At 37.3% G+C, this 11,519-nt stretch overlaps 2 protein-coding genes across 2 annotated transcripts in view; one reads left to right on the forward strand and one right to left on the reverse strand.

The window, feature by feature from the left end:
- Positions 1-1,162: 1,162 nt before the first annotated feature.
- Positions 1,163-4,647, forward strand: LOC107031315 (reticulon-like protein B12). Its single transcript, XM_015232638.2, has 4 exons — positions 1,163-1,660; positions 1,899-2,079; positions 3,732-3,943; positions 4,030-4,647. The coding sequence occupies exons 1-4, from the start codon at positions 1,594-1,596 to the stop codon at positions 4,197-4,199; spliced, it is 630 nt and encodes a 209-aa protein (XP_015088124.1). The 5' UTR covers positions 1,163-1,593; the 3' UTR covers positions 4,200-4,647.
- Positions 4,648-4,699: 52 nt separating this feature from the next.
- Positions 4,700-11,519, reverse strand: part of LOC107031314 (E3 ubiquitin-protein ligase HAKAI homolog) — a 9,257-nt gene continuing 2,437 nt past the window's right edge. Inside the window, exons 2-3 of the mRNA XM_015232637.2 lie at positions 6,587-6,645; positions 4,700-5,918 (exon numbers count right to left, since the gene is read on the reverse strand). Coding sequence (XP_015088123.1) covers positions 4,943-5,918; positions 6,587-6,645 — 1,035 coding nt within the window. The 3' untranslated portion in view covers positions 4,700-4,942. The remainder of the gene's footprint in view (positions 5,919-6,586; positions 6,646-11,519) is intronic.

An 11,519-nucleotide genomic window follows, 5' to 3' on the forward strand; every position in this document is an offset into this window, starting at 1 on the left:
TTTTCTTTTTCGCGTCTGGGAATTTTGTGGGTTTCTGTTGGGGGTTACGCGCTTGGGGAAGAAGAAGGGAGAGGGGAAACGGGTCGGGGCCGGGTCGACTGAAGGGAAAAAGGGTATGGGCTGGATTTAGGAAAGAAGTGGGCTGGGATTAAAGGTGTTGGGTTGGAATGGGAGAATTGGGCCTCAGAATTGGGTTGGTTTCGAATATACACAGGATATACCGGCTATATACACAACTATGTAAACATTATATCGTTATATTTTCGCAAAATTATAAAACTAATTAATTTAAATTATTTGGAAAATTTAGGAAGCTCGATAATTAATTTATACCGACGTGGGTCGAAATTGGGTGTCAACAATGGGTTGTCCAAAAAAATTAAAAACTTTTAATAATAAAAAAATGAATAATGTGACATGACCTCCTAGTAGGAGAGAGATAATGTATTTTTTATGTCAAATATATTTTGAGAAATATAGGTAAAGTTGGGTGATATTGTAGTCCTAAAACAAACATACGTAATATTTCTAGGTAATTTTTAAAACATGACTGATTATCTAGGGAAATTATTCTTTTATTTGTGTTGTACTTTTGTAACTTTATTCATGTTAGTTACTATTATTTCTATTTTATGAGCATTACGTAAGTCACTTTATTGTCCTATCACGCCAGATTGTTAGAGAAATCATATATTTGTTTTATGAACATTTTCTTGTTGGTTAAATAGCAATCGAACTCTTCAATAAATAAAAAATCGATAAACCAAATCAATTTTAATTATGATTTAACATATTTTAAAATGGAAAATTGATAAATCAAATTGATACGTAAAACGAAATCAAATTGGATACACACCCAACCAACTATTTATCTAAGGATTCCTAAAAGTTATCATCTTATATGTTGATATAAATTAAACTAAAGATTCCTAAAAGTTATCATCTTATATGTTAATATAAATTAAATTCATTTATAATTTTTAAGAAAGTTAGATCTACTTCTATTTTAGAACTTTTTTTTCTTCAACACAAATTATTCCATTCAATGCCCAAATCATTTACCATCAAACTTCTAGTTGAAAAAAAAAAAAAAAAAGAGGTGTACTAGGAAGACTATAAAATTTATACTAGTTGAAATTACTATTTACAAAGGCAGAAGAAAACAGCATCAGCAGCCCACATGACATTGCTTAGCTGTGAGATACAGAGGGGAATGTCTTTGTCTTCCCATTTTTCTTCTATTTTTTATCCCTTTTACTTCTCCAAAGGCAAACACTAGTTGAACTAGCCAGCCCCCACTTCCTACTTTTCTTTTATTTCTTTTGGGGTTGAAAAAATAGTGCAAAAATAATGTCATGAGTATGTTTTCAAGCTTTTAGGCTGGAAAAGATTGATTCTTGGTGCCACTAATACCATATCGCTGTATTTATCCATTTTGGTATCTCATAAAGAAGGAAAAGACTGATTCTTGGTGAAGAAGTATACACAAATTTTGACTAAAGTTACAAAAGATTGATTCTTTGTGAAGAAGTTGTTTTCATTTGAGTTCTTGGAGTTGGGGTTGTCTTGTTTTTTTTTATTAATTGTTGAAAAATGGATTCATCTGATAAATTGTTTAATAGGCAGAGAAGTCTTCATCAGATCCTTGGAGGAAGTTTTGGTAAGTCCACCTAATGCAAGTTCTTGATCATCCCAGCTCTTGTTTGATGAAGAATTTAGGTTCAGAATTTGGTTTATCTGGAATTTGATTTTACATGTTTATCACAAATGCAAATGAGTTCTTGACATGGGATTGATGAAATTTTTGTTGAAATTGTGATAAAAAATTTGTTCTTGTAATTGAAGGAGTTTTTTTGTTATATTTTGTGTTTGATCCAGTTGTAGTTTGTTTGAAACAGTTGCTGATGTTGTTCTATGGAGGCGAAAAGATGTGACAGTGGGAATTCTTGTAGTAACATTGTTTGCTTGGGTGGTGTTTGAGAGATCTGGTTATACACTTCTATCATTAGTCTCAAGTGTTTTCTTTCTGCTGTTTGCCATTTTGTTTCTATGGTCTAAATCAGCTGCAATTCTTAACAGGTAAATGTCAATCTTATGCAAATGCTTTATGATATGGTTTTTCGTGTTTAGCTGTCTGTGGTTTTGATGAGTATTGCACAAAGTGAATGATCTCCTATATCTCAGTTGTGATATACAATTTTGATGAGCGTTATTTACTTGGTTTAATGTATGTAGTAGCATTGGTATAAGTAATTTAATTGAAAATATGGGGTACTCAAACTTCCGTGATTTGGGTTAAGAGTATCATGTAGCTTTAAGAGTATGGCAATCCCTACGAGAGGGGGTTAAGTTCCTGCCATGTTGACAGGTTATTATCCGGAAAGGCGATTCAACGGATATTTGTTGCTTCATATGGGGATCCGCATCTGCTTTATAGATGCTTGATTACTTGAATAAAAGAAAGGAAGCAAGATATTGACATGTAGCAAACCAAAATGATTTACATTGTCTAAAATTCAGGAAGACTTTCATCTTTTTGTGCTTCCCTGGGGGATGGGTAGAGGAGAGGAGGTTCTATCGGAGGGTGACATGCGAGCTATTTCCAAATGCTAAATGAAATAAAATGCATCGGTCAAGTAACATAAACGCTTCTAGTTATGCCCCTTTGACCATTGTTGCTGTTTCATTTCTTGTTTTGTTGATTATCTCGGACAACTTTTCTTGACATTTATTAATCTGCTCATTAAATCAGCATTTTGTGTGTTCCTGTGTGGTGGTTCGGGGAAGGGGGGTGGAGGTCCTGCCATCAGAGCTTTCTGGAGTTTTCTCTTTTACAGATGAAGAGTGTCTGGACTATGGACCTATTTTGCTTGTCTGTATTTTTGTCTCTTCCAACAGTATAATAGTTGTGTCCCGGGACATTGTTATCATCTCTTTTACTCCAAGAAGACATGGAAGCATACACCAACTCTTAAGGACACTAGGCAGTTCAAGAGCAAATGTTGCACTCCCGAGTCATTTCTCACACACGTAGCACCTATTATAATTTACAAGTCTCCTTTTTAAAATCATCCTGTATTAAGCACTAGAACCCTTTCAAACATGCTACATTTGTGGGAACTCTATTTTCCAACAGTTTCAAGGCCAATGGGGTGCGAAGAAATGTTTAATTTCTCATTACTGTATAGTAGAACAGCTTTCTAGAGAAAAATCAGCTGATAGTTCAATATTTTATAAGCTCTTATAGATGTTGGTAACGTTGCTTGGACAAGGACTTCTATTATTGATCTTTGATGGGATGTTTGGAGAACAAGCAAATAAATCACATAAAAAACAAAACAATAGGTGATTCCTTACGATGTCCAAGCCTCGTGGATGGAGTTACCCGGTACCTGTGTTGGGACGAGGTAGAGGTACCCGTTAGAGTAGTCAAGGTGAGCACAAGCTAGTCTAAACACCAAGGGTAAAAAGAAAAAAAGACACAAAAAACAAGGATGGGGTTGGAAAAATGTCTTTCAAGAAAGTCAGCTACTTGCCTATTCATTGAGATTACTTTCTAACTATGATGTTTTGTAGATTTCTTCATAGTTTAACTATGTTATTTTGAGACCTTTTAGTGCAATTCCGAATGTAGTTCATGATATTATTATCAACTTATCTAGTAATGAACCTTCTTAGATTATAGTCATTGGTTTTTTGTGATTGAATCTTGTCCAAAATAATTGCAACAGACCAGCTCCACCTCTGCCGCATTTGTATCTCTCTGAAGAAATGGTAAATGAAGCAGCATATTTCATCCGCAATCACATCAACATGATACTGTCAGTTTCTGAGGATATTGCCCTTGGTAAGGACACAAATACGTATGTTAAGGTCTCCGCGGGGCTGATGCTGGTATCAGTCGTTGGGGGCTTGACCGATTTCCTCACATTGGGCTACACTAGTAAGTTACTCCCATTATTCCTAATTCGGGAAACAAAGCGTTCTCTTGACAACAGAAACTGACTTTGATGTTCTTTATCTTTGCAGGCCTTGTGATTGTTCTTACAGTTCCTGCACTCTATGAGAAGTATGAAGACCAAGTTGATGCATATGTGTTAATGGCATACAGGAAATTGTGGCTGTTGTATCGTAAATTTGATGCAGTGTGTGTTAACAAGGTTTCAAGATTAAGTTTGGAAAAGAAGAAATTAAGCTAAAACCATTTTCTCTATTTGTGTTGAAGTTTTTTTTTCAACTTCTTTTTTTAAAAAGAAGGGATTGGGGTAAGGTTGTTTTGGGGTTTGGGGTTTCAATAACCTTTGCCATATATCTTGTTTTCTTTCCCTTTTTTTCTCTTTCTCGACGGAAGTGAATGGCGAGCAAGGGTCACGGAGGTATGAGAGATTGTAATTTGGACATATTGTGTACATCCATTTATTGAATTGGAACCAAGACAAAGAAGACCATGCTTCTTTTTCCTCTTTAAATGGATACGAAAGACTAGTCTGGGATTGAAGCGTTGTAGATCGATTGGTTATGTACATCCATTTTATTGCAGAGCTAACTATTGTAAGTTGGTCTTGACCAAGTTGTAAGCTTGCAACATGATAGATATGTATGATTGAACTACAGTAATAAATCATTCAGCAATTATTGTTAAATGAAGTTTGCATATATACTACCATAATTGAGAATGCATGGATATTTCAGGAAAATAGTTCAAATATGTAAATTTCTGGCCTCAATTTAGAAGAAGCTGCAAATCTTGAATGACTTCTCAAGCAGAAGACATCCATGCTACTGTTTGAACAAGAAGCTAGGTAAATGTCAGCGAAACCACCGTTTCAGCTTTAACAAAACATTGTTGCTAGTTTACAAAGTAAAATACACTGCAGTCTGTAGGCAATAACAAAATGGGCACTGTTCTTTCAAAAGAAAAGATGGCCGAATAACAACATATCTAGTCCTGGTTGCTTCTGAAATTACCATGTTTCTCATGTTGCCAACCATAGCCCTGTCCATCATGACTTGAATCACCAGAATAGTTTCTGCCCCCTCTTTGGAGTTGTGACCTGTGATGAGGTAGGGGTGGCTGGAGGGACGCAGGTTGTGACATCAGTATACCCTTGCTATCTCTGGTGTCCATGGAATTACTACTCTGTCCACCTTCCAATCCTCTGTTGGCTGACAGCGGAAGTGACAGGTTTGACTGCCCAGCCAACTGCCCCATATTCCATGGTCGAGGATAATTTTCTGGAAAATTCCTATTTCCTGCAGTACCAGGTGGAAAACCTAGCAAAGACCCTTGTTCTGATCCCCTTTCAGGAGTTGAGTCTAGCCTAGGCATCTCAAGTGAAGCAGCACCATAAAATGGTTGGGCTCCCTCAGGTGCAAACTGAGGATAACCAAATTGATGAGCCAAGCCTGGATTCGAACTCACAGGCACTGCAAAGCCATGAGGTTGGGGCATGTGCACTGGAAATGAACCCTGTGCATCAAAACCTTGCTGAGGCAACCTGTTCCTTTCAAAGCCTGGAGGAGGATTACTATCAAACTGTTGCTCTAGTGGCTGACTTTGGATTGAACCAGTGAAAGGTGGCTTTTGTTGCATAAAAGGCCTAGGGAGCTGTTGGTCTCTAGTTTGAGAATGATGACCTTTGTCTTCGCGATCATGTGCCTGGGAACCTGAACCAGGAGAAAATATGGGCCTAGGTGCTGCTTGCACTGTAGATTCAGATGCTGCAGGCTTTCTAGCACTGGCAGATTCTGAAATGTTTCCATCGTTCTCTAAACGAAGAAGATCACTGTGAGTCTCATGAATATGAGATTCAAACTCAGTCTCCTTCAGAAAGGACTTGAAACAATGCGGAGCTGCGCAGATGTAGACCCCTTCCAACATTTTTATTGTCTGGATCTTCTGAATGCGTTCATCACAGCTGAAACAAAAAAAATGTAGTTCAGAACGTACCCATTAGATCAGTGCAACAAGTATGGAACAGGTAAAGCCAAACTAACCAACCTAGTTTACTCACAAACAATTAAGTAGCAATACAGTTGAATAAGGATGCATAAGAAATCTCTAGTTGATGCTTATCATGACAATCTCAAATTCTCTCGATGAAATTCCAAAATTTCCAGACAGAATTAAAATCAATCATCTGCCATAACAAGGGCTGATGAAGCTCTTCATAGGAACAACATCTCTCTAACTTGGAAGAAAATTTCTAATAAAATGGTATTTCGAAAACTAGCCCAAGCTGATATAGGATTAGACTAAAAAACTAAGATGTCTACTTGACAAAAAAGGAAATTTCAGGTCTGACAACAGAGATATGATACTGAAACATGACCTGACAAAATATCAATGAGAAATTCAGATTTAAGTAGAACAGACAAGACCTAAAGCATACACCTTATAGTACCCCCAATGCTGCTACCAGCAGCATATCCCCTATAAATCACTATATTGTTAGCAATCCTTTTGACTTGCCATCTTTAAATGTGAGGATGTCCAAAATAATATTTGATACATAGTTGATAATTTTATATCCTACAGCAATGATATTATCACTCTTAAAAGTGGAGAAACGGGATATGAACTTACAGGTAGCAGACAGAGTCGGTCCTGGCACAATCTAAACAGAAGATATGTTCACATGGACTCTGCAAAAAAGAAGATAAGATCATTTTGACTCGAAATGTAGTTGAGAGAAGTAAGTATAAAAGTGAATGTGTTTCAACAGTTCATAACATTGATAATGTCATCCAACATGAGTCATACACCAGCTTTCAAAAGCATAACCCAGTTAGTGTATGACATACAGCCATTTTGTAGTAACAAGAAAATGTTCTGCCAGACTTGCCACATTACACACAAGATAATAGGAACAAGCATTAAACAGATAGTGTATGAAACTGGACAAGTTATTCAATAAATGCATCATCATTAAAATGCGACATACATAAAACATAGGAAATAGTTGTCATCTGGAAAGAAAAATGGGTAATTGGAAGCGACTTAAATGTTTAGATTTCAAAAGTGAAAGATACTTTTGTACAAGGAGACCCAGGGTTATGCAAGGCATCTGAAATATAATGCAGGATCTGGGCATCAGGGAGGCTATCCACACTTGGTCCAAGGGAGAAGATTTTACCCAGGTTTCTTGCATAGACAAATTTCTGATCTCACCAGCATGGAATGAACAACTCGAAGTTGTTAATCAACTGGATCTTCCTAGAGTCCAGTCATAGACCAATTATTCTGGAAAGTAGTGAGTTTGATCCTAATTCTTCATACTTACAACAACATATCTAGTGTAATCCTACAAGTGGGGTCTAATCCTTCTTACTTCAAGTTTGAAAACATGTAGCTACAAATTGAAGGTTTTCTAGACATAATTGAAGGCTGGTTGCAGACTACAAATCACTGGCAATCCACCTTTCATTTATTTATAGGACCGGCAATCCAGGCTTTATCTTAATCTAGAAGTATCAAAACTCTTGAAAAAATATGAACAAGCTAAGACAGGGAAGTGTTTGGTATGTTAGCACAGAGAAGCATGGCCTTAGATGAACTTTCAACCTATAATAAACTGCTAACACAGAGCCCAATCACAAGACTGAAAAATAAGATGGTGACATCAAAGCTGGACTTCAGCAGCGGGCCAAGATTGAAGAAGACTCCAGAAGACAGAAGTCAAGATATCTATGGCTCAAGGACATGGATTTGGAAAACCAAGTACTTCCAAAGAGTTGCAAATTCTCATAGAAGGAGCAACTGCTTTGACAAACTGATGATAGAGGACGTAATCACAGAGGGTAAAGATAGGATAAAAGGGGAAATCCTCGACTTTTATCAGAAATTGCACAGTGAGAGAGAGAACAAGAGGCCACTAACAAGGTTTGAAATTTGGCCACCAACAAAATTCAGGTTAACGTAGACCTTGAAAGTGCATTTGAGGAAGAGATCTCGAAAAACATTACCTCGTGGACACCTGACAAAGCCCCAGGACCTTGAAAGTGCAACTTGGTAGTGTATATAAGATAGTTGCAAAACACCAAGCAGAGATACTGAAATGGTGATTGACATACTAGTCTCAGGACACCAAAGTGTTTTCAGTCAAGTCAGACAGATCGTTGATGCAACACTGATTGCAAATGAATTGCTTGACTAGAAACAAAGACAAAAACTCTTGGAATGCTATGCAAACTTGATGTGTGAAAGGGCTTCTGATAAAGTTAATTCACCCTATTTGTCGAGTGTGCAAAATAAAATTGGCTTTGGAGGAAGATGGGTTATATGGATTAGATTTTGTACCGCAGTCAAATACTCAGTGATTCTTCTCATCGAAAAAAGGGCACAAGGCAGGCTCTAGACTTTTCTTTTCATTTTGGCTAAGGAGGGGCTCAGCATATTACTGAATAATCCAGAGAACTTCAGCAGATCAAAGGATTTAAAGTTGGATTTAACTCTGGTGGAACTGTGAGTGTCATACCTACTTTACGTTGATGATGCTCTCATCTTTTGTGGTGCTGAGAGATCACATACTTTATATCTAGTAATCGCCGGTCAGCCATACGGCGGTGAATTCGTTCCCGGGCCTTGTACACACCGCCCGTCACACTATGGGAGCTGGCCATGCCCGAAGTCGTTACCTTAACCGCAAGGAGGGGGATGCCGAAGGCAGGGCTAGTGACTGGAGTGAAGTCGTAACAAGGTAGCCGTACTGGAAGGTGCGGCTGGATCACCTCCTTTTCAGCGAGAGCTAATGCTTGTTGGGTATTTTGGTTTGACACTGCTTCACACCCCCAAAAAAAAGAAGGGAGCTACGTCTGAGTTAAACTTGGAGATGGAAGTCTTCTTTCCTTTCTCGACGGTGAAGTAAGACCAAGCTCATGAGCTTATTATCCTAGGTCGGGTTGATAGGACCCCCCTTTTTACGTCCCCATGTTCCCCCCGTGTGGCGACATGGGGGCGAAAAAAGGACACTGTCTATATATGAAGCTCTCTCTGGGTTACAGATCAATATGCTCAAAAGCACATTATATTAGGTCAATGATGTTTCAAAATTGAAGGAACTGGCAGGAATTCTCTGTTGCAACGATGGTCATTTACCAACAACTTACCAAGGTATGCCACATTAGGAACCACATTCAAATCTTTAGAGACATAAAGTAGTCATTGAGAAGTTCAATGAAAAAATGGCTACTTGGCAACTGCAATACGTATCAATGAGAGGAAAACTCACTGTGATCAAACGTGTATTAGATAGTATTCCTACTCATCTGATGTCATTCATTGCAGTACCAAGAATGGTCGTGCGATAATTTGGCATAATCAGGAGATCATTCTTTTGCGAAAGCAATAGTAAGGGGCACAAATTTCAGTTTATAAAATGGGTAACTGCCAAGATGCCAAAACAGGTAGGACACATGGGGATCAAAGATCCGACAACTTACAACAAATGCATGTTAATGAAGTGGCTATGCAGATATGGACAAAGTGATGATACTCTTCGGAAGCAAGTAGTCAGTGCAAAGCATGGCTCACAAGATTACTGGTGTGTTAAATTATCTAGGGCTTCTCATTGTATTGGATTATGGAAGTACATCAGGAACTTATGGGATGATTTCTCTTAGATATCACATAAAAGATGGGTTTGAGGAAAATCATATCAAAATTTGGAAACACTCATAGCTCCCTAGATCACCTCTGATGCTGGATTTCCAAATTTATTTCACATTGCCTCAAATGTTGAATCCTACATTGCACAGGACATACTTAATGTCGTACAGGATCTACCAATTAGAAGGAACTAACGGAACTGTTGAACAATCTATAATGACCAGACGCCCACAAATAGAAATTAGGAAGTCCAACAGATCAAAGAATAGGGCAAAAGTTAAAGGGTTGAAGATTGTATTGTATACTGACCAGACGTCCATAAACAGCAATTGGAAAGTCACAGCGGGTACAAATATGTACTCGTTTACCAGGCTGGCGCAGGGACCTCCGGCCAACACTTTTGACGAGAGATGCAGGATTTACAGAACCAACGCTCTTGGCTACAGGAAGATCAGCTAAAACAAGATGATCAGGACAAGCAACTCTAACAGTTTCAGGAGGTGTCCCCTTAACAACTCCACCACTCTCATTTGCTCGCTTGTTAAGCAGGATCCGAAGCATCTTTTCCGATTAACTCTGTTTCTCCGCCCTACTTCAATTTAAGCGGCTCTAGGGTTAAGCCCCAAATAGTATAAATGATCATCTTTTTTTTTTTGATTTATAATGTAATCCTCGCATTTTACTTTTAATCTCAACTTAGATTCCTTAATTAAGCATTTTTTGTCACATTTGGCAATTGAATAATACACTTACTGTTTTGATGTATTTGTCATTGTTGTCTTTTTAAAAAGAAAAAACTTTAGGCCCGCTCAGGCTGATTTTAATAATTGACGAAATGAAAAATAACTTGTCCAATCGGACAAAGTTGGCTGACCCAAAAACAACCAAATGAAAATAGAAAGCAAATTGATAAATCAATCTATATTAGAAAAGCATGAATGTTCCACTCAAATGTTGAACTATGAAAATATACCTAATATATTAATCGACTTTTATGTCCGTAAATATTTATTAATGAAACAAGTTAGAGGTGGATGTAGTTGTAACTCTTTTATTATTTACACCACGCATAAGCTATGTGTTAAATGGTTGAGATGTTTTTAGGGGATAACTGGAGAAGAGAGGTGTTCGTCCCTTTGTTCTTCTGTGCTGAAACTTGAAAATTGCAGTGAAGGAAAATCAAGAAACCCCTTTGCAGTTAATTACGGACATGTGCCTTCATGTTTCACTGTCTTGATTTTGATATGCTCGATTTTAGGATTCATGTTAAAAAGGTTTACGCCTATATATATACTACAAAATAGAGGAATATTCATAAACATTGGTACTTTAATGCCTAATTACCAAACATAATGGTCGTTCGACTAATTACCAAATGTAGCATCAATTTTGAAGCTTGTTGTATCACTGATACATCTTTCTGAAATTCATGTTGTATCACTGATACATTTTTGTGTTGTAGCACTGATACAAATTTTTGAAACTCGTGTCGTATCAATGACACTGCAATATTGTTGTATTTGTTTACTCAATCTAGTTGGTTTCACTGTATCAATTCGCTCAACTTAATTGTATCAACAGAATCTTTATTTTTTTTTATTTTTTTTTTAACATTGGTAAAGTTGTATTAAGGGCATGTTGCCCACCTTCAAAAATTTACAGCCTTAACCAAAATTACAAGCTCCCTATTAATTCTATAATTTGATCTACATCTTCTATACAGAGCTATTTACACCAAAACAGTAAAGATACTTAACAATTAAATTTTACTTTGCGAATGGAACTAGATCTATTTTCAAAACATCTCCAAATTTTTCCTTCCGCACTGACCATCATATGCATGATGGTATTAGCTTCCACCAATTCTTTTGAGTCTTGCTAACAACCCCCACCCCCCTTCCCACCCCCCACC

Source organism: Solanum pennellii, chromosome 9, assembly GCF_001406875.1.
Source record: "Solanum pennellii chromosome 9, SPENNV200".
Lineage (NCBI taxonomy): Eukaryota > Viridiplantae > Streptophyta > Magnoliopsida > Solanales > Solanaceae > Solanum > Solanum pennellii.